Here is a 23,344-nt window from a genome sequence, read left to right as displayed (position 1 = left end):
ACTGAGCCACCCAGGCGTCCCTGGGCTCTTGTTTTTTGGGAGGTTTTTGATCACTGCTTCAATCTCGTTATTAGATATCGGTCTATTCAGGTTGCCGATTTCTTCCTGGTTCAATTTGGGTAGTTTATATTTTTCCAGGAATACACCTTAAAGAACAACAACAAATCAAACCAACTCCACACATAAGAAGGGAAATCATCATGATTAGAGCTGAGATCAATGAGGCAGAAACCAGAGATACAGTAGAATGTATCAATGAAACTAGAAGCTGGTTTTTTGAAAGAATCAATAAGATCGATAAACCATTGGCCACACTAATCCAAAAGTAAAGAAAGTCCAAATTCATAAAATTATGAATGAAAAGGGAGAGATCACAACTAACACCAAGGAAGTAGAAACAATCATCAGAAGTTATTATCAACAGTTTTATGCCAATAAGCTTAGGAGGAAGCTTTGAAAGGCCGGTTGTTAGATTACTCAGACCTTCCTAAATGGGTGCCTTCAGGGGAATTAAGGGAATTTCCCTGAGCAGGGCCGCTCCCCCCCAGCTCAGATCATTCCGGGAACACAGCCCTCTGGCCAGCCTGGAGCTCTTGGCACTTTCCCAAGCTCTTTCAGCAAAGGCACATGTGGGTCATTGACTGGAGGCTTTGTGAACATGTTTTAAACAGCATGGCTTGACGGCACTCCATAAATCATTAAGTGTGCACACCACACACGATCTTCTCAGAAAAGACCCGAATTGTCTTTCCCCTAGTTAGAGCCCTAGTTAGAGATTTCAAAAACTGAACCTGGGAAATCAGAGAATTGGGAAAGGGCTCCCTTTGCACCTAAGTTTTAAGAGCAGACTGTATGGTGAAGTTCTTCCCTGTCCCACACCTGAGGACCAAGAGGCTCCACGTACCCCACATCCTGGGAGAGCATCCAAGAAGCAGCCAGATTTTGTGCGCCCCAGGGCCGATGATGAGGTAAAGGGCAGCCCCGTGAGATCACCACCTCCTTGGCCCATTCTTCCTCTGGGCCTAGCAGAAGAGACCAGGGCAGGAGGAGAAGGGGCCCTCGGGCACTCTGGGGTCTGCTGGAGAGACCACTGAGGATAGAGGGAAGGCAGTGGCTGGGCCAGGAGGGCCGGGTACAGAGAATACAAGGCACTCCTAGAGAAAATAAAATGTATATTCTATGACAAGGTGAAATTTTGTCCATTTCCCCAGGATCTTACTGCAGATTTTGGTGTAAATTTCAACAGTCGCCCAAAGTACCTCATTAGCACGTTCTCCAAATGAAACCTTGCACCACACATCTGTACTCGGTGCAATCCCAAGACGCTTCCTGGGTCTGTCAGCTTTCGAACAATACTTCTACTTCATTCACCCATTTCAACAAATATTTAGTTAACAAGTATTAGCTGTGCCCTGCCGCATGACAGGTACGGAGGATAGAGGCTGACACATACAGTAAGAGAGACCAGCTTTTTGCCGGTGGGTTTCCTGCCTACTTGCCCTAAAGACACACCGGTAAAGGGATAATGCAACAGAGGGTGAGGTGGGCCCTCCAGGGGTTCGGGGCCCAACAGTCGGTACAACTGGATTCCTGCTGGTCCCTGTCCTGCATCTCAGGTGCCGTCCCTCCTCTCCTGAAGTTTCTTCCTTCAGAGCAGATGCTTCTGCTCCCTCTGGGTTTCATTCCCCCCCCCCCATTGGCTCCATCCCACTCCTACTTGCTCCCCCTTGACTTTGGTGCAGCTGCTCTTCCATCCACTTTACCTTCGGTGTCTGCAAACAAGACAGTGGAGTGAAATATTTAAAGGGCTTGGCGAGAACAACCCCCATCAGCAATTCTGGACCCTGTGTAGTTATCCTACAAAAATGTGAATGAGAAACAAAGACTTTCTCAGAAAACAAGGTGAGGGACTCTGTTGGCCTACACCTGCCTGGCACAAAATAAGAGAAGTTCTTTAGAGGGAAGGGAAATGATCGGGGTGGAAAGTCAGATCTGCATAAAGAAAGGGAGATCTGTGAGGAGGGAGTAAGGCAGGGCCGAAGAGTACTAATGACGGCCCATACGTTCATGTTAGGTCAGTTCAGACGGTACCACTCTGGGCTGTCATCTCTCCCAGTGCCTGGAGCCTGCTCTCAGCAGCGATGGCCACAGGGCGCCCTGCACCTGTTTCTCCCGCCCCCGCCTTCTTTGGCAGAGCCTCGCCCTCTCAGACCAAGTCTCAGGCAGTCAAAGCCCGCACCTGCCCTGCTGTCCATCTAAGGGCTCCCGTGGCTAACTACTTTATAGGCATGTCCTTCACACGCAAATGCAGTTTGTCTTTGCGCTATAGAATTGTATCATTAATCTTCTTCCCTTAGGAGTTCTCAGCAATTTCTCTTTCAGAGAGGAGGCACGGGAAGTCATCAATTTATATACTCGAGCTCCATATCCACATTTCTTTGTCCGTTTCCATGCTGGAGCCGGACCCTGCCCACGTTTCCCTTGTGCCCCGGAGCGAGGTGCTAAACTCTGTCAGTAGAGGGCGCTGGAGGGACAAGCAGGAAGAAAGACCTCTGCCCTTCAGGTCCTTGGAGCTTGGTCTCCAAGCTTCAGTGGTGCTCTTCTCAAAGCAGGGCCCTGACGGCCGCTCACCAGAGGAAGTTTCTTAGGTGTCCCACTGAGGTTTCCTGACAGTATCTGTGATTCTCCATTGGATTTCCAGGGTGTTCTGCAGCGCCCTGTGTTAAGTGGGAGCCTAACTGTATACCACATTCTGAGTTACTTAAACCACAGAAACGTTATTTCACCTCTTCCTGGGAGCTGGGAAGTCCAAGATCAAGGTCAAACTAATTTGATAGTTGGTGGGAGCTGTCTTCTTGGCTTGCAGATGGACACCTTCTATCTGTGTCCTCACAGGGGCAGATAGGAGGGAGCAAGAGCTCAGTACTGGGTATTTATAGACACTGATCCTATCAGACCAGGTTCCTCACTTAGGACTTGTCTTAACCTCAGTTACTTCCCTAATCCAGTAGACAGCCACGTGAGGAGGTGGGGCCTCAGCATATGAATGAGAGGCGGGGACACAGTTCAGCCCAGAACTCCGCCCCTGGCACTCCTGTCTCAGGCACCTGGACAGCCTATCCCTTAACCCACCGTGGGCTCCCCTGGGGCGCTTGCAGCAGCCCAGCTACATTCCCAGCTCAAGTGCCCGCCTTCAGAGTTTCCTGCCAAGTGTCCTCCTGGCACCTCAGTGGGGTGTCCTTATTTGTGGGTGGTGGCCCGTGACGCCCAACAATCTTCAAGGGCCATCCCGTGGGCTACAGAGTTTCCAACAAAATCCATAGCTCAGCTTTATGTATCCTGTATCCCTTAGTGTTTACTCATGTCTCAGTTAATCACTCCTTCTGTTATTTCCCATCTCAGACAGCTACCTGGTGTCGGTCTCCTGCCTGGACCCAAGCTGATACAGGGGGGGCTTCTCCACACCCTGCTCCCTCCTCACTATCACTTCCCCAGTTTTAACTGGTTAAGGCAGAAGTGGTGAGGAAAGATCACCAGGGAGGTGGCATCACCTCTCCACAGAGACCTGAAGTAAGGCAGTGAAATAAGGCAGAGAAAAATGGCTCTGGACATGTTTCTTAGAAGTCAGGGACAGAAACTGGTTTTCAATGGATTTGAAGCCAATAGAAGATCAAGGTGACAGTGGCCAGATCAGGATGCCACCATCCCATCCTTCCATCGCTAAGTCCTCTACCCCCAGGGACAGAGACCACTGGGGAGCAAGACAAAGGGAACTAGACCCTGAGGACAGAGAAAGTGACAGGACTCCATGGACAGCAGTGAGGGACCTGGCCACGGAAGGACCTGAAACAGCACAAGTGCAACCAGAGGGGCCTGGACAGGGGAGTAGGTCTGATTGGGGATGGGTGGGTGCAGGGAGTCTGTCCCTGTGACGCTGAGATTTCCTCCCCAGCACATCAAACACAGGGGCCCAGGCTCTGCCCGCTCAGGGTGGAGATGTCCAGCCTTCACTCCTGGGGAGCAAACAAGCCGTCCTTATACCCAAGAGTAACACACACTTTTCAACAGTTAGTATCATTAAGCATTTATTAGACACCTATTAGGTGCCCTCCCCCCGCCTCTGGGGACAGAGAACTCAATGACTGGGTGTCCCTGTCCCCAGGGTCCTCACAGCCCATTCCCCCCAGGACAGAGCCAAGGGGAAGCTCAGTACTTGTCAGGCAGGCCAGGGGGTCGGAAGTGGTTGGGGTCTTTGCCACTCCGGCCCCATTCGTTGGCAGCCTGGTCAGCCTTCGAATCCTCCACTCCGTGGCCGCTGTCTCCATACTTGAAAAGGTCTGTGACTCTCTGAGAATGCTCTCTGGCATCACTGGAATGGAGGAAGGCAGGTGGAGACTCATTAGGGGCTGCTGAGCAACAGGCCCCCGCCCCCACCAATCCCTTCTCTTTCCGAGGGATGGCTGAGAGGAGCCCAGGCCAGAGGGGCTGAAACACGGACCCTGCTGCACACACAGCCCAGGTCAGCCCAGGCTGGTCCCCGTGCCCACAGCAGGACGGTGGGAGGCCCCCATTCCCACTGGCCTTGCTCTGGCTCTGCCAGCCAGTCAGACCCCACACTGGGCACAGACGGGAGGGTGGGCAAGAGGACCAGGAGCCGCTGTCTCTACAGGAAGCTTCTCTACTGTAGGCCCTTCCTGGCTCTCTAAGGCCGCCATGCTCAGCCAGGCCATCCCTGCATTCCCGGGGCCCTTGTTACCTGATGACTTTAGCAGCCCAGACGCCCCCAGGACCCCTTTGTGCAGCATCATAGTTCCCGCGGGCATGGAAGTATTTGTCCGAATTTTTGTAATTGGCTTCTCTCATGTCAGAATAGGCTCTGTACATGTCCCAAGCTCCTGCGAGAGAAGGACAAGACAACAGGGATATCAGGTGGACAGAGAGCCAGTGGCACATTCTACCACATAGGGAAACACACCCTTGCAAGTGCTCAGGGCAAATCCAAGTGGCCCGTGGATGCCACCCCCATCCGGTGACCTTACCTCGAGCAGCCTCACCAATGAATGAATACCATTGGCTGCTGACCCCCAGGACCAAGGAGCAGAAGATGAGGCCCGTGAAAAGCTTCATGGTGCTGAAATGAAGGAAGGAGAGGGTCAGGGGGCAAGGACAGGACCCACACCCCCCCAGGGATTTGCAGGTCACAGGAAACCTGGTGCCCATTCCATTTGTTCTCCGTAGACTCTCCGGGTCCACGCAGGAAACACTGCAGTAGGTCCTCACTCAGAACCACAGTCCCCAGGGCTGAACCCTTCAGCCTGACCCCAGGGCTGGCAAAGAGATCCTCAAGGTGGCACTGATGGGGCAACAGGACAGATAGGACCAACTTGTCCCAGCCTAGAGCAGTCTGTCATCAACCAAAAACCGTATCATCCACAGAGTCTACCGTGTGCCACTCAGTAAGCACAGACCTCATACAGGACAAATGCAAAGCAGAATTATTATTTTTCAAGGGATCTATGTCCTGTTGGGAAAGAGAAAAGAGAGCCTGATATTCCATCCAGTCCCTCTTTGGAGTAGCCCCTCACCTGAGTTCTGGTGGAGCAGAGCTGCTGGTCCCTGCCTGCTGGGAAGAGGTGGCTGGTATTTATACTGAGCCCTCCCTGCTGGGCACACGGGAAGAGAAGAAAAACCAGACTTGGTGCCCGGAAAATTCTCCCCAGGTCATGGCCCCTAGAGACCTGCAAAGGAGAACTTACGGGACCCCGGTGGTTTTCTTCATCCACAGGTCAATTCCCGGTTGTGCAATCCTGAGGAAAAAATGTTTGCTGGTTGTGCTGGCAGCCAAGGCTCTGGAGGAGGTCCCGCTGTCAGAGCTGGAGGGGCTGTGGAGAGGAGTGGTGTGGAGCCCGAGGGGATGGCCCACCGACCCCTGGAAGGTGTGTGGTTAGATAGAGGAGAACTCCTCTAGCCACGACCTTGCTGCCCTGCTCACTTCCTCAGGCTGGTCCCTGCCAGGCCAGATGGCAGATGTGCTAGAAATAAGAAATGACACACTTTGAGTTCATGCCTAAAGCTCTTGAGCTTCAGAATGGAGTGGTGAGCCCCACCAAGTCCCTCGGGTGCCCTGGGAGGTCCTTGCCCCAGTCTGTGTGCATCTGCTGAGCTTTCAGCTCTGAGGTCCAGTGAAGCCCTGCTCAGCTGGCTCAGCCTGTGAGCACGTGCATTATGGAAGCCAGTTCTTGGGTTAGGAGTATCTGATTCTGCCTCACCTACCCAGTCCTGGAGTTGTGTCATAGTGGGAATGAGAGTGTTAGGTGCAAGGGACTAAAACGGTAACCCTAAGAAACCTACAATAGGACATCCATTATGAGAAAATGGCAGTACATTTGGAGAAAGATCAGGTTCCCAGTCAGGGGAAAGTTGGGGGAAAGCTTTTACTGGTATTTCCTGGGGTGTCACTGTCTGTCCTCTTCTCACTGTGAGTCAGAAATATCAGCGGGGTCTGCCCAGCAAGATGAAGTCTGTGTATATATGAATATAGTCTCCAACTCTCCAAAGAAATTATCCCTTTTACCTTGCATCACTTTCCTAACTGGAAACATTCTAAAAGACAATCTGGGGCACCTGGCTGGCTCAGTTGGTTAATCATCTGACTTCAGCTCAGGTCAGGATCCTAGGGTCTTGGGATCCAGCCTCAGGTTGGGCTCCTTGCTCAGTTGGGGGTCTGCTTGTCCTTCTCCTTCTGCCTTTTCCCGTGCTCATACTCTCTCACTCTATTTTTCTCTCTCTGTCTCTCTCTCTTAGATATACACAGACAGACAGACAGACAGACATAAAAAGAGAATTCTGGAGACCGTAATTCAGCATACACAGTTGACATTTTCCAAGCTCTTTAAAGACTGATTGAAGAGAAAGGCTGATTATTTTCCTGAAACAGAATGAAGCTTATTATTACTCCTTCCCTTTGCCTGATCTTTTAGGACAAGACAGCAAATACTATTTATTCTTTTTGACGCTCAATGTCCTGTCTAGTTAGTCAAATGTTGTCTTGCTGTTATTGCTAATATGAATGAAATATAGAATCTCAAATTCTCAACCTCTTGTTTCAAATACGAAATCAAGCATATAGGAGAAGAGAGATATGCTAAGTTTCCATTCAGCTTCACAAAGTATCTTATATGTTTGGGTATCATTTGGGGACAGAGAATGTCAATTACATCGGTCATAACATTATTACCAGGTCGACAAATAATGGGTCCAGACAACCAAGTCGGCTTCTTTTTTGGAGGTTCATATTACAGGAAATACCATCCTTGAACAATTTGCCTTAGTCCCTCACCCAACTGACTCTTTCTTGCTCTCTCTCTGTTTCTCTAAATAAATAAATAAATAAATGTTTTTCTTAAAAAAAAAATGTGGGATGCCTGGATGGCTTAGTCAGTTAAGCGGCTACCTTGGGCTCAGGTCATGATCCCAGGGTCCTGGGATCGAGTCCCGCATCAGGCCCCCTGTTGAGCAGGGAGCCTGCTTCTCCCTCTGCCTGCCACTCCCCCCACCACACCACTTGTGCTCTCGCTTTCTCTCTCTCTGTTAAGTAAATGAATAAGATCTTTAAAAAAAACGAATGCAGGGGTGCCTGGGTGGCTCAGTCACTTAAGTGTATATCCAACTCTTTATCTCAGCTCAGGTCTTGATCTCCTGGTTATCAGTTCAAGTCCTGAGTTAAAAAATAAAAATGATAATGCATGCAAATAATTTTTGCATAATAAAATATCCTGGAATTTTGGGGGCTGAATAAATTTAAAATTATCCATCTAAGTTTTATCTGTATTCGGATTCAAGGAGCTAGATGATCGCGTTTTCTACCTGAACTGGAATTTCTGTACACAGATGGCTGTATTACCCTAACTTTCTATCACCCAAGTCCTGATAATATGAGACTGTTCGCAGTTAAATATTTGAATGGATATTGATGTTTATGTCTTGATCACTCAGTAGCGACATGTGTCACTGTTGTCTGCAGGTCTCCCCCTAGTAACAGGAAGGACGGAGTTTCTGCAAATAAATGCAGGTACATCGGTACATTTGGTGGTCGGAGCCCATGGAATTTCTTTCTTTTTTTTTTTTAAGATTTTATTTATTTATTTGACGGAGAGAGATCACAATTAGGCAGAGAGGCAGGCAGAGAGAGAGGAAGGGAAGCAGGCTCCCTGCTGAGCAGAGAGCCCAATGCGGGACTCGATTCCAGGACCCTGAGATCATGACCTGAGCTGAAGGCAGCAGCTTAACACACTGATCCACCCAGGCACCCCTGGAATTTCATTTTAGATTGCTTCTATTTTTTAGTGAAATAGGAAACAGAGTCATCTGCTGAGGGGAGGATGGAAGAGGAGGCATGGCAGAAGTTCTAGAAGAAAAGTGAAATATGGTCATCTAGGAGAATGGCAAAGTGAGTAAACTTGGGAAGTGTAGTAGGATTGCAAGAAAGCTCAAGGATAATGATCACGAATTTAAAGTGAGAATAATCACCACGATTTTCCCTGAGCACATTCAGTTGCCAAAGTGCAGACTTTTTTTTTTTTTTTAAGATTTTATTTATTTATTTGCCATAGAGAGAGATCACAAGTAGGCAGAGAGACAGGCAGAGAGAGAGGGAGAAGCAGGCTCCTTGCTGAGCAGAGAGCCCCATGTGGGGCTCGATCCCAGGACTCTGGGACCATGACCTGAGCCGAAGACAGAGGCTTAACCCACTGAGCCACCCAGGCGCCCCAATGCAGACTTGAAGTTAGTGGGAAATTGGATCTCACCACTCAGTAAATACTTGTTTACTTAACTGAATTAACACACATGTGAAGGTCAAAGGAGGATTCATTTAAAGATGAAGGAGGGTTATGAGGTATAGGGAGAGAAGTAACAAAGAGAGAGTGATTGAGGGCGTAAATGTACTCCAAGGTCTGAGGGCTGAGAGGACCACTGAGGATGGAGTTACCCAGAATGTAGTAGGAGCAGGTCTTTCTCTAATAAAGGAAAGAAAGAAGAGAATGAGGAAGATGTACTTTCAAATGAAGGACAGAGAGTTGAAGGAAACCAGAAACACCAGTGTTTTATTTGTCCCAGGATTCATCAGTCTCTACCTGTTTGCATTACTGAGTTTGGACCCACAGTGCACAAAACCCAGGGATAGGAACCGTGTCTGGTTTCCCTGACAATCTGCTAAATCTCTTTCACCTCGCAGAGCAGCCCACCTAACAGGTTCTCAGTGATTTTTGTTGATTGAATGTAACAATGAGTGAGTGAAGGGGAAGTGATCTATGTGGTTGGATAGAAGTAGTGAGATGGTGGAGTTTGGAGGTTAAGAAGAATGGAAAAGCTTTGAAAGAATGATGTGCCATTTAGAGATGAACACGGACATTGTTTGCATGCAATGAAATCCCAGCCTACTTGGAATGGTTGAATTTACTGTCAAAGAATATACCCAGGGGCACCCGGGTGGCTCAGTGGGTTAAAGCCTCTGCGTTCCACTCAGGTTATGATCCCGGGGTCCTGGGATCAAGCCCCGTATTGTATGGGGCTCTCTGCTCAGCGGGGAGCCTGCTTCCTCCTCTGTCTCTGTCTGCCTTTCTGCCTACTTGTGATCTATCTGTCAAATAAATAAATAAATAAATAAATCTTTAAAAAAAAAAAAAGTATACCCAGAAAGCAAATACTTAACACTTACTCTATCATGTCCATCCTATTATTATGGGCCATCATTGGATTATTGTAATGAGTTCTTTTTTTTTTTTTTTTTAAGATTTTATTTATTTATTTGACAGACAGAGATCACAAGCAGGCAGACAGAGAGGAGGAAGCAGGCTCCCTACTGAGCAGAGAGCCCGATTCGGGGCTCAATCCCAGGACTCTGAGATCATGACCTGAGCCAAAGGCAGCGGCTTAACCACTGAGCCATCCAGGCACCCCTATTGTAATGAATTCTTAATTGACTTCTGTGTTTCCACACTTGCCTCCAACTAGTCTCTTCTCAACATAGCAACCTGACTGTTAGAACACAAAGGCAAGCCACGTCACTCTGCTCAAAACCCCCAGAGGACCTCAGTTTTACCCATAGTGATGTCAAAGCTCTTTCAATGGCTTCTAAGACTCTACTCAGTCTTACACCTCATTTCCTACTTCTCTCCTCTCACTCATTTTGCTGCAGCCACACTAGCCTCCTCCCTGTTCTTCAAACTCTCAAGCACATCTCACCCGGGGGCTTGGATAATTATTCCTTTCATCTGGAACATTCTTTGCCCAGATATTTGTCTATCAGCGCTTTAGACAGAACAAGGTCTTAGATACCAGGATGCTGGAAGGTTCAGCAATATTATTAATGTCACTAAAAATGTTGGCAGCCAATAACAGAAGGAGGGCTGTGAATGACAAGTGGAAGTTTTCCATAAAGGTGGGAGAAGAGTGGGGAGATCTATCAACAAATGTAATTGAGAGAGGCTTTGTCCTCAAACAGTACTAATTGTCTCTATCAAGACCATCTGGTGGGCATTTTATGAATGCTGATTCCTAGGCCAGAATCTTGAAGGTTCTGATTTCTGACAGTTTGGAGTGGACTTCGGGATTGCCTGTGTTTGACAGTTTCCGTGTTTGGGAAATCACTTGTGTAGATAACATTGGTAAAGCTGGAGAATGGGTAGTAAAGAATTTGACAGGGAGTTAGGAGAACGCACTGCAAAGAGGATTGGGGGTGTTGCTGGGTGGACTGGGGAGACCCCTGGACCCTGAGACCTCTGTTCAGCCAGTCCTGGGATGTTGCCAGAGGCTCTTGGTCCTGTTATAAGAATGAATTCAAAGACAGACTAGACACAACAGTTGGGTAGTACAAAAAAGAAAGTTTATTAATGCAAGAGTACGCTCCCAAGACGTGAGAGCTGGTGAGCTCAAGGGAAAGCTACACACCCTGGAGTCTGGGTATCTCTTTTATTGACAGTTGTTAACTAGGGGTTGGAATATTTATTACATAGGGGAGGGGATTTGGGGGTAGCAGAGTTTCTCGCCTTTTCGCCCTTACTTGGTGAGGGTCTTCAGCCTTCTTTGTCTTGGGACCATCTGTTTGATCCGGTTTCTTGTGGTTTTGTTTTGGGAGGGCTGCCAGGACGAGTCTCTCATGTTCCCCTCATAGCCTACCAGGAATCCCCCTTTGGCTGACTGTCGGGCGTCCTGCTAAAACCTACCTGACTGCTTACTCTAACAGGGGTAAAGAATGTGCAGATGGCAGTGGGGAGCAAAGAGGATGTAGACCCGTCTCTCCCATTCTCTTGTTCAGCAATTGCAGGAGGTCTACAAGGGAAAAGATGACAATAAAGTGGAACCGACATGGGAAAGGCAAGTGTCAGGTTTTTGTAACAGGGGAAGGAAACAGGCGATAAGAAAGGGGAGTACTCCCCACAGAGCCTTCTCGCCCAGGGTTCATGGGAAGGCAGTGGTGAACCGTCAGACGGAGCACAGAGAGGGTTGAGCCTGACCCCGAAAGAAATTACGTTAGGTCAAGCAAAAGCAGGGACATAAGAACAAGGGTAAAGGAAGCAGTGGTTTAACATACGGGTTAGGGACAGCAGGCCGGCTTATTTATTACTTTGGGACTGAGTGTGAGATGCTAGACTGTGGAAGACTGATCTACCACATCTCCTAGGAGTGACTCTCTTTTGCTCAGCAAGAAACACTTTACCTCCAAACCCCTTTCAGATGGAGAAGCTATAGAGAATATAAATGAATCCCTCACAGACCAGAGCCATACAATGCCTGGACCAGTGCTCTTTCTGCTCTAGCTCCTTGCCTCCGTAACTTAGCAAGTGTTGTTTTTTGGGAAACTGTACACCCTTTAAAAATATTAGAAGTGGGGCACCTGGGTGGGTCAGTGGGTTGAGCCTCTGCCTTTGGCTCGGTTCCCAATCTAAGGGTCCTGGGATCAAGCCCCACATCGGGCTCTCTGCTCAGTGGGGAGCCTGCTTCCCCCTCTCCCTCTGCGTACTGCTCTGCCTACTTGTGATCTCTATCTTTCTGTCAAATAAATAAAATCTTTTAAAAAAATGAGAAGTGGTTTATGGAAATTCCAGGTTCGATGATTTGGTTTGGGAGAATGCCATGGGTCATGGCAGTCTGAGCTTCTGGTAGTAGAAATCTGGACTTTGCCCCATTCCATTAGTCCATGCTCAACTTTAACAGAATGCCCCATTGTGAAATACCAGAATACCTTTCCAGTACAGACTGTAACACTGAGTTCCCATCACAGATCCTAAAATCCACCCACCTGGATTTGAAGGCAGCATGGCATAGAAGTCAAGAGGCAAGCCCCAGATTCAGACAGACCTAGTACGGTTTCTACATATACTCATATTGCAGGCAGGCATTTGATGACCTGGAGAAACATAGATAATGTCTTAAGGGAAAAAGAGTGCAATAGAATATGATCTCACTTTTCAAATGGTCAAAGACATCTTCCCACAGTGAAACACAGCCTGAGAAGTTGCACATCAAACAGTGATCCATGTTTCTAGGTAGTGGGTCTTGTTAGTGTTATTCTGGGTTTTCAAAATTCCCTACAATGACATGTTCCTTCATTTATTCATTTATCAACTATTCATTGACTGCCCTCTGTGCAACCATCACCAGATTAGCTGTTGGGCATACACTGGGGGGGTATGGGCAAAGGCGAGAAATAACCAGATTCAGGCTATTCTTTCGTGAAAATGAGTCATGTGACTGGGGGGGATGATTATACATACATAGAAAGAAGATTCATACTTATCTGATGGTAAATCCGAAAGATCCCAGTAAATAAATGCAAAAGATTATGTGTACAGAAAGTATAATGAAAGAAAAGAGAAGACAAGGTGTCACCAATCCTCCTAAGATTTTTATCTCTCCTGAAGAACCATAGTCCCTAAGTACTGACATCATTACTCATTCCCATCATGTTATCCTTAACATTAATAGAATCATAAGTGGCTCGGGGCGCCTGGGTGGCTCAGTGGGTTAAGCCTCTGCCTTCAGCTCAGGTTGTGATCCCAGGGTCTTGGGATGGAGCCCAGCATCGGGCTCTCTGCTCAGCAGGGAGCCTGCTTCCCCTCCTCTCTCTGCCTGCCTCTCTGCCTACTTGTGATCTCTGTCTGTCAAATAAATAAATTAAAAAAAAATCATAAGTGGCTCAGCTGTCAAAAGATCTCCTGCCCCTTTACTAGTTCTTCACCAGGCTACCAATTACTGCAATTGGGAAGACAAGAGAAATGACTTCTCTTCTGTTGCTTCTACTTAACAAGCTGATCATCAGGAGTGTAAAGGGACTAATCATTGAATTGAGGATGTGGACTCCTAATTCTGTTTGGTGTGCATCCCCTCTTATGAGGCTCGCATCTCCTGAATAGAGAGCACTTCCCTCACAGCTTGGAGCTGTCAGTCAGCATTCTTAGGCACCAAGAAACCCTGATTCGAACCTGTCTGTACTTTGGTCTCTTCTCCTGGAGGCTGTCAGCTAGGGCTTATTGATCTTCTGAAGCCTCCTGGCCTCTGCCTGGTGGGATGGCTAAAGGCACACAGTAGGACCTGGTGGGATTCTGTCACCAGCCGACCATGAGCAACAGCGAATCAGACTCCGGAACTTGTGTTGCCAACATACAGAAAGACACCGCATTGCATTTTAAAATAGTTTCTTTTTTTTTCTTTTTAAAAAGCTTTTATTTATTTATTTGACAGAGAGAGAGAGCATAAGTAAGCAGAGAGACGGGCAGAGAGGGAGGGGGAAGCATGCTCCCCGCTGAGCAGAGAGCCCAATGTGGGGCTTGACCCTGAGATCATGACCTGAGCTGAAGGCAGAGTTTAACCCACTGAGCCACCAAAGGTGCCCCTTAAAATATTTTCTTTCCTTTCCTTTTAAACATTTGCAACAGGGGGTAGTGAATTAGAAACCACTCGAAACCCAAAATCTCTTATGGAATTGTGCAGTGTTGGTGAAATTAAGAACTCATTTGGGGGGGTGCCAGGGTGGCTCAGTGGGTTAAAGCCTCTGCCTTCGACTCAGGTCATGATCCCAGGACCCTGGGATCAAGTCCCGCATCGGGATCTCTGCTCAGCAGGGAGCCTGCTTCCTCCTCTCTCTGCCTGACTCTCTGCCTACTTGTGATCTCTGTCAAATAAATAAATAAAATCTTAAAAAAAAATAACTCATTTGGGGAGGGGAAGTTTTTTTGAGTCTTAGCAATTGCTCATAAGTTTTGTTTAAATTTCAAGCGATTACCTTGTTTCTTTGTTTCCTCTCTTAAATTCCACATGAGTGAAGTCATATAGCATTTGTGTTTCTCTGACTGATGGAGACTAAAGAGTGAAAACTTAAAATGAAAGTAAGTAAATAAATAAATTTCAAGTGTTACCAAAGAGCCCATCTTATGAATCATCATTAAACCTTTTTGAACTAGTTAGGCTATTCTAATACCTAGGTCATTAAGTATGTTTCTCAATAAGTTTTCATTCTAGAGAGACAATAAAATGTTATGTGAAAAAGAGGCTCCTTTTTCTGTCACATTCATTGGCAGGAACATCTAACTTGGAAAATTTACCGCTTACGATTGAGCAAAGTCAAATTTTCAGATTTACCAGAGAGTCTGTCTCAATCTGCTTAGTTAGCAAAATAAGGAATGCTTGTTTAGGTCTCTGGGCCCTAAATATCCCGGAACTCCCTGGCTTCTCTTACCTTCAGAGAGACATGACTGACACCATAGCAGTTCCGTAAACAGAAAGAACTCTCAGCCCCAAGAGATTTACCTTCCATTTTTCCTTTAATTAAAGCTCATTCTCTGCCTAAACAGAGACACACATTTCTCTTGACAGATTATCTCTTTCTACAATCCCAGTAGTGGACCTTCTGGATGAGCATACTGTCCAGAGTAGGACCCCCCACTTTTCTGATTCAGGAAGCTCTAGGCTCACTACATTTACATCCAGGGTTGGGGAACTCACAGCAAGGAGATCCGACCCCACCGGATCTTCGAAGGGAAGCTGGCAAGTGCCACTCAAAAACCCTGGGCACAATGTTGACTTGAGCCCCTGCTTGGATCCCTGCCTATCATGGTATACAAATGTGTCCACCTCTGTACCTGGCACACTTGAGAAAGGCCTGGAACCACTGGCATTTGGATTCATGAGAAAGATTTCAGGGCCCGTGAAGAAGTGAGCCTATGGCTTCCTATGGCCCCGTTGGCTCTAGCATGACCCAAATCTCTTCTCCAACCTCCACAAGACCAGTCCATTCTGCCATCTCTGTGGGAAAATGTTTCCAATCCTCTGGGATCCCTCAACAGCTGGGGAGTCATTAGGCCAGGAAATACCTCTGTGTTTCCTCAGACCTTCACCCCGACTCCGTCCCAAATCCTGGCTTTCTTTAATGCATCAGGGTCAACACCTTGCTCCGCCTCTCAGCTAGTATTCCCGCCTGTCTCCCTCAAGAGGCTTCCCTTTGCAGGGACGATGGATGCCGAGTCTTTGTTTTTGTTGTTTTGTTTCAATTTTCAACAATTTGGGATCTCTTTTCTGCGTGCAATACGTGTAACAATAAGATTTCTGTATTCAAAATATAGGTTGTGGGGCGCCCGGGTGGCTCAGTAGGTTAAAGCCTCTGCCTTCGGCTCAGGTCATGATCCCAGAGTCCTGGGATCGAGCCCCACATCGAGCCCCACATCGGGCTCTCTGCTCAGCAGGGAGCCTGCTTCCTCCTCTCTCTCTACTTGTGATCTCTGTCTCTCAAATAAATAAGTAAAATCTTTAAAAAAATAAAAATAAAAATATAGGTTGTATTATTCAGGTATGGCAAGAAATAGATCAGGAGGTGACTATCATTAACAAGGTAGTATTTTACTCCCAGACCCCAACAGAAGGTGGCACTCCATGTCACAGGGAGGGGATGGCAGCACCCAGGGTTGCTCCCAGAGAAGGTCAGCAGGCAGAGGGAGTGAGGTGTTAAATGTGGCCGAGAGCCTTTTTTGTGGTTTCTGAGGGAAGGAACATGAGGGAGGGTGAGCAGGCTTAGGGTTGACAAGCTTCCTTCTTTTTCTGTTTTGTCAAGTGACATGTATACATTTGGTAAAACGCATCTGTGAAACTGAACTCCATTTGGGGAATGTGTGGGGACTGTCTTCATCATGTTCGTTTACTTCTGTATATTGTTCTGTGTAATTTCTCTATTTCTTCCTGTACCCATGTTGGAAGTTATATTTTCCCAGAAATATGTTTACTTTATCCAGGTTACCAAATATATTATCACATATTCTTTTCTTTCTGAGTCAGGGAATTTTCTACTACTTTTACCTTTCTGTGGTTCATTTTTCTGTTCTTGGGGATTTATAATGATAATTCTATTGCTATTCTATGTCTTTTGAAAATTCCTAATAAACTCCTATCTCTTTTTCTGTTGCTCCTTGGGAAAGATCTTAGAGCCAACTACTTTGAAGTAAAGTAGCCAACTACTTTACCATTGGGTTGCATTTATCCTTTATTTATCCCTTTATTAAGGTGTTTTTACTCAATATTATATTTATAGTCTTTCCATTTGATTCTTCTTCAAAATTGATGGTTCCTTCTTCATATTATCTTTTACCCCTTTCGATGATATTTATTAAGTATATTATGAGTTTCTTTGTATTTCTCCAACCCATTACTTCTGGGACACCTAGTATTATATTTTAAGTTGGTTGTCTTTCTTTGATAAAAGCAACTGTGCTGCTTGACTATCTGGTAACTTTTTCCTGTGAGCCCGTTCTCCCTGGGGCAAGTCAGCCTAGAATGTGTGTGAGTGTGTGTGCAGCGTAAATTCTAACACGTATGACGCCCAGGGGATTTAACATGGTGGGGGGTGGTATCTGGGGAGAGGGGAGGGTGTGAGGGGCCCGAGGGCAGCAGGTGGAACACAGCTGTGCAGGATGGAGCTACTCTTTGCTGCCTGCAGATCATTACCCTCCTTTACCTCCTCCGTCCTGGCCCTGCCCTTCCTAAGCTTTCTCTGGTGGCTATAAATGCCAAGCCCTGAGGTGGGAAGACAGCGTAGAGAGGAAGAAATCAGCAGGAGCTGACATGTCCTACAGCCTTTGTTTCTAACCTGGCCTCACCCAGGTTGGGCACTGACTCTGTTCTCCCCCATCACCCCTCACCAGCCCCTGCAGAGCTGGGCTGACACTGCTGGTACTTCTGTCTCATAATGACAGGGAGAAGACGGTGACCCTTCACAGTAAGAAAATGCAAAGAGATCTTCCCACCCCCATCATTCCCCCATCTGGAACCCCAGCTGAGCTGCAAATTCACTGAACAATACTCTCACTCCAGGAAGAGGTAACTCGAAGTTTGGGTGAAGTGAGACAGAATCCCTCCAACTAGATACTCCCGACCCAGGAACCGGCTTCCATAATGCACGTGCTCACAGGCTGGGCCAGCTGAGCAGGGTTTCACTGGGCCTCAGAGCTGAAAGCTTAGCAGGTGCACACAGACTGGGGCAAGGACCTCCCAGGGCACCCGAGGGACTTGGTGGGGCTCACCACTCCATTCTGAAGCTCAAGAGCTTTAGGCATGAACTCAAAGTGTGTTATTTCTTATTTCTGGCACATTTGTCATCTGACCCGGCAGGGACCAGCCTGAGGAAGTGAGCAGGGAAGCAAGGTCCTGGCTAGAGGAGCTCTCTTCTATCTAACCACACACCTTCCATGGGTCCGCGGGCCACCCCCTCGGGCTCCACACCACTCCTCTCCACAGCCCCTCCAGCTCTGACAGCGGGACCTCCTCCAGAGCCCCGGTCGCCAGCACAACCAGCCAACCTGTCTCCTCAGGATTGCACAACCGGGAATTGACCTGTGGATGAAGAAAACCACCGGGGTCCCGTAAATTCTCCTTTGCAGGTCTCTAGGGGCCATGACCTGGGGAGACTTTTCCGGGCACCAAGTCTGGTTTTTCTTCTCTTCCCGTGTGCCCAGCAGGGAGGGCTCAGTATAAATACCAGCCACCTCTTCCCAGCAGGCAGGGACCAGCAGCTCTGCTCCACCAGAACTCAGGTGAGGGGCTACTCCAAGGAGGGACTGGATGGAGTATCAGGCTCTTTTCTCTTTCCCAACAAGATATAGATCCCTTGAAATGCTTTGCATTTGTCCCGTATGAGGTCTGTGCGTGCAGAGTGGCACATGGTAGACTCTGTGGATGATACGGTTTTTGGTTGATGACAGACTGCTCTAGGCTGGGACAAGTTGGTCCTATCTGTCCTGTTGCCCCATCAGTGCCACCTTGAGGATCTCTTTGCCAGCCCTGGGGTCAGGCTGAAGGGTTCAGCCCTGGGGACTGTGGTTCTGAGTGAGGACCTACTGCAGTGTTTCCTGCGTGGACCCGGAGAGTCTACGGAGAACAAATGGAATGGGCACCAGGTTTCCTGTGACCTGCAAATCCCTGGGGGGGTGTGGGTCCTGTCCTTGCCCCCTGACCCTCTCCTTCCTTCATTTCAGCACCATGAAGCTTTTCACGGGCCTCATCTTCTGCTCCTTGGTCCTGGGGGTCAGCAGCCAATGGTATTCATTCATTGGTGAGGCTGCTCAAGGTAAGGTCACCGGATGGGGGTGGCATCCACAGGCCACTTGGATTTGCCCTGAGCACTTGCAAGGGTGTGTTTCCCTATGTGGTAGAATGTGCCCCGTGTTTGGGGAGCTCTTCATGAAACAGATCGAAAGGCACAGGGTTTGTGTCCATCCGTCACTAGAGAAGGAGCCATCATCATTCCCAGCTGAAGCGTCAGTTCGACTAGAAGACACAAAATGAGTCTTGAAATGGCACAGAGTTTCCTGCAGACAAAAGGCACAGCGTCTGATTAAAGCTGTCCCTCGTCCTCCTTTCCCTCTCTCCCTTCAGTCAGCCCTTCCTCCCGTTCTTCCTCCCTCCCTCCCTTCCAGCCTCGCTTCCACCTTCCTGCCATTTCCTGACTGACTCATTTACAGACACCTCCAGCGTGGCTCTCCCTGATGCTTCCTCTTGTCAGTGATGCTGTCCCTGGGAGCTCTGTTTCCTCCCCTTTCCTGGGCCTTAACCGGAGCAAAAAAAGAAAGGAGAGGGGAGACTAACAACTATCTATCAAGCCTGCACTAGGAACTCAGCATCTTCATGCAATGGGCAGTGACCTGCTATGCTGGTCTGCCCGAGGCTGAGGGTTTTCCATGACCCTGTCAGTGCGAACTGGGAGGTTTCTGGGCCAACAGGGACACTTCTGCTCAAGCTGAGACAGTTGCTCTCTGACTCTGACTTCAGGACCTCTAGGTGAGGCAGGAGTCTTCCCCACATGAAGGGGAGGGAGCGGAGACTTGGAGCAGAAATCGTTCCTCGATTCTTCCCTGTGGTTTGCCACTGGCTCTCTGTCCACCTGATATCCCTGTTGTCTTGTCCTTCTCTTGCAGGGGCTTGGGACATGTACAGAGCCTACTCTGACATGATAGAAGCCAATTACAAAAATTCGGACAAATACTTCCATGCCCGCGGGAACTATGATGCTGCACAAAGGGGTCCTGGGGGCGTCTGGGCTGCTAAAGTCATCAGGTAACAAGGGCCCCGGGGATGCAGGGATGGCCTGGCTGAGCATGGCGGCCTTAGAGAGCCAGGAAGGGCCTACAGTAGAGAAGCTTCCTACTGGCTCCTGGTCCTCTTGCCCACCCTCCCCTCTGTGCCCAGTGTGGGGTCTGACTGGCTGGCAGAGCCAGAGCAAGGCCAGTGGGAATGGGGGCCTCCCACCGTCCTGCTGTGGGCACGGGGACCAGCCTGGGCTGACCTGGGCTGTGTGTGGAGCAGGGTCCGTGTTTCAGCCCCTCTGGCCTGGGCTCCTCTCAGCCATCCCTCGGAAAGAGAAGGGATTGGTGGGGGCAGGGGCCTGTTGCTCAGCAGCCCCTAATGAATCTCCACCTGCCTTCCTCCATTCCAGTGATGCCAGAGAGCGTTCTCAGAGAGTCACAGACCTTTTCAAGTATGGAGACAGCGGCCATGGAGTGGAGGACTCGAAGGCTGACCAGGCTGCCAATGAATGGGGCCGGAGTGGCAAAGACCCCAACTACTTCCGGCCCCCTGGCCTGCCTGACAAGTACTGAGCTTCCCCTTGGCTGTGCCCTGGGGAGATGGGCTGTGAGGCCCCTGAAGGCAAGAACAGTTGCTGAGTTAGAGTTCCTGAATTGTATACCCTTCCTACTGAATACTTTAAAGAGCACATTAAAATGTTTAGTAAATGCTTGTGAATGGGCGCCTGGGTGGCCCAGTTGGTTAAGCGGCTGTCTTAGGCTCAGGTCATGATCCTAGGGTCCTGGGATCGAGTTCTCCATGGGGCTCCTTCCTGGGCAGGGAGTCTGCTTCTCTGCCTGCCACTCTGCCTGCTTGTGTGCTCTCTCTCTCTTTCCCTGACAAATAAATAAATAAATAAATAAATAAAATCTTTTAAAAAAATGCTAGTGAAATTCAATGTGTCATTGTCCTCTGCATACAGCAAGTGACAATTTTCCTGGGTATTTTTAATATGAGGGACATGATCAACTTACATTATCTTTTTTCCCATTAATTAATAAAGGCATTAATAAAGAATAATACTAATTTGGGGTAACAGTGTATGTCCATGATAGGGACCATACTGTATAGACTATATTCGGATCATACCTGTCAGTTCCAGGTACAGAGCGACACCTAACCTCTAGTTCTCAACACGAGCAGCCACATCCATCCCCATCGCGGATTTTGGACACATCTGGGATTGCTTTCAGTTGACACAGTGATTGCAGGGCATTTGGTGGGTAGACCAGAGGTACACACAGCTTCTAATTTAGGAAACAGTCCTGCAACGGGGCATCCTGAATCTTGCTTGACTTTCGCAGTGTCCTATCAGACATGAATTTAGGCAGAATCAGATTTACTGCGAAACTGAATGAAGCTTAAGTTTCAAGGACTCCTCACTTACATGGGACCATTCCAAGATCCTCGGAGAGGTCCTGGGAAAGGATTCACATGGTCCCTTATCTTTGTAAAATCTGCAGAAGTAAAATGTTTTAACTAAGACAGTTATTGCTTCTGTTCATACCAAGATTCCGCCATCAGTTTTCTGCTTGTGTTGAGCGGCACTGGGGTGGGCACAGGCATTTTGGGAACCTGACTAAAGAGCAGTTGAATTTGGGTTATAATTGGTTTGCACATAGTGTGCATATTTGTGTGGTTTTTCAGTCACTTCCAAGTATGATTAAGTTATTGATCGCTATCCAGAGTGGGAATGGCTTCTAGGTATGTATTCTCTCACCATCTTCTGTGGTTACTCCGGATGCAGGAGTGACAGTCATATGGCAAAATGAACTTGTCTCAGTTCACTCAGGCCAGCACAGAGTATGTGGGTATTTGGGAAGAAACAACTTTGAAAGTCAAGCATGAGTCAATGGAGAATTGTAAGATCATAAGTGGACGATTTTTGTCTTGATGGAATCCTAGTCAAAATGGAAGTTCTCCCCTGGAGAGAGGTTTTCCAAATTTGACAGTGGTCAAACTTTATAGAATATTACCAATAGCAAGTTGTGAAGCTGAAGGAAAATTCCTAAACTACCAGTAATTTTTAAAAAATCAAACAAGCACACTAAAATAAAGACAGAATTATCTTTTTATTTTTCATGATAGAAAATGATCTTACTAGGTCATTGTCATAAAATGAAGATCAAAGTTAACTCAGAAAAAATTATATTAAAATTAAAATTATATTAAAAAGATTATATTAAAACAGAATTTTAGGGCAGTGAAATAGTCCACACGTTGCAAAAATGGTGGTTATGTGTTGTAAGTTTGCCCAGACCCACAGAATGTACTGTAAGAGAGAACCCTAATAAACACTATGAGTGATAATGATGTGTCAGTGTAGGCTCATCAATTGTATCAAATATTCCACTCTAGTGGGGAATGCTACTAATGAGGGAGGCTACGCATGGGGGCTGGTATAAGTTATATGGGAAATTTCTGTACTTTCTGCTCAATATTGCTGTGAACCAAGAATTGCTTTAAAAATAAATTCTATTAAAAGAAAGAAAAAGGATTGTTGAAGGGTGTTAGGCTGTTTATTAATAAAAATATTTGTAGATTTTTCTGCTTTTTGCTATGTTTTACATACTTGTCAGCTACCTAAAATTTGCAATTTCTCCCTATTCTAAATAAATATTTCATATTGTAGCTAATATAATATTTGTAATTTCATGTTGTTTTTCCTAAAGGGGGCTCCCCAAATTGCATAATTCAGGCCTTATAAAACCTGGGTCTGCCTCTTCATGTACAGTGAAAAAATGTTCATAATTATTTGAGCCTGGAATCCAACTGTATTTTACATATTAACAGAGTATTTTTAGTCCAGTTTTAATATAACTTAAAATTTCCTGGAAATGCAATTGCTTTGTAAATTGGAACTGTGTTTTGGGAGAGATTTTACCATCCTCTGTTCATGATTTTGAGAGGGACAGCTTGGGATGGAATCACACCTCTATTACTCTGCATTGTAACTGTTAGGTTCACGGTGATCTGATGTATATGTGCCAACATGGAGACCTCTATTATGTCTTTTAGTGCTTAAAATATTAAAATACATAACATTTTATCTTAAATTAATTCTATTTCTTCTTTCTGTTAGGGAACCACAATTTTTGAAATTAATGCTAAGATAGGTAATATCACCTATAAATCTCTTTATTTATTTATTAAAAATATTTTACTTATTTATTTTTCAGAGAGAGAGAGAGAGAGAGCACGCGTGCACAAGCAGGCAGAGTGGCATGCAGAGGCGGAGAGAGAAGCAAGTTCCCTGCGAAGCAAGGAGCCGGATGCGGGACTTGATCCCAGGACCCTGAGCCAAAGGCAGGGGCTTAAACCACTGAGCCTGTCAGGCGTCCCTAAACCTCTTTCACCAACGTGAAACAGGAACTGAAAATACAGGGAGTTGTAATATTGACGGTATTGATGTTCTTTCTGGTGACTTATGTCTTTCTGAGGATTGCAAACACACCTGGGAGAAGAATGTGCACCTGCTGATGTCTTTAAGGATGCCAAAGGCCCAGAGATCAGGGTCAGCTTCGAAATTCACTGTGCCCCAGAGACACTGTCCCCGACTCCCTGTCCCTTCCAATCAGTCTAAGAGCCCCCAAGGAGATGGACTATCTGGTCCTAGGAGTGTGACAAATAACAAATATGAATATGGCCAAGCTTGGATCCTAGGTAGGGTGGGGTTGGGGGAGATCAAGTTGTCTGGGATCCTAAGCCCGTGGGCGGGCGCACAGAACGGAGCATTCCG

The 23,344-nt window shown here is 47.2% G+C and overlaps 2 protein-coding genes across 3 annotated transcripts; one reads left to right on the top strand and one right to left on the bottom strand.

Annotated features, from left to right (window-relative positions):
• Nucleotides 1-4,070: 4,070 nt before the first annotated feature.
• On the bottom strand, nucleotides 4,071-5,678 carry LOC131810094 (serum amyloid A-2 protein). 2 transcript variants are annotated; one of them, XM_059137725.1, is made up of 4 exons: nucleotides 5,586-5,678; nucleotides 5,040-5,131; nucleotides 4,757-4,895; nucleotides 4,071-4,369 (listed from the first exon to the last, which is right to left on the bottom strand). In XM_059137725.1, exons 2-4 carry the CDS (start codon nucleotides 5,125-5,127, stop codon nucleotides 4,207-4,209), a joined length of 390 nt encoding a protein of 129 aa, XP_058993708.1. In that variant the 5' UTR covers nucleotides 5,128-5,131; nucleotides 5,586-5,678; the 3' UTR covers nucleotides 4,071-4,206. The 2 variants fall into 2 exon arrangements, with proteins under 2 accessions (XP_058993708.1, XP_058993698.1); XM_059137715.1 differs by lacking the exon at nucleotides 5,586-5,678 and adding an exon at nucleotides 5,210-5,227.
• A 12,306-nt stretch (nucleotides 5,679-17,984) lies between these two features.
• LOC131810120 (serum amyloid A-1 protein) lies at nucleotides 17,985-20,283 on the top strand. Its single transcript, XM_059137747.1, has 4 exons — nucleotides 17,985-18,077; nucleotides 18,519-18,610; nucleotides 19,458-19,596; nucleotides 19,976-20,283. The coding sequence occupies exons 2-4, from the start codon at nucleotides 18,523-18,525 to the stop codon at nucleotides 20,136-20,138; spliced, it is 390 nt and encodes a 129-aa protein (XP_058993730.1). The 5' UTR covers nucleotides 17,985-18,077; nucleotides 18,519-18,522; the 3' UTR covers nucleotides 20,139-20,283.
• The last annotated feature ends 3,061 nt before the right edge of the window (nucleotides 20,284-23,344 follow it).

The sequence above is a fragment of the Mustela lutreola genome, chromosome 1 (assembly GCF_030435805.1).
Source record: "Mustela lutreola isolate mMusLut2 chromosome 1, mMusLut2.pri, whole genome shotgun sequence".
Lineage (NCBI taxonomy): Eukaryota > Metazoa > Chordata > Mammalia > Carnivora > Mustelidae > Mustela > Mustela lutreola.
Note: the sequence above shows the minus strand (reverse complement) of the source record. Positions and strands in the feature narration are given on the sequence as shown.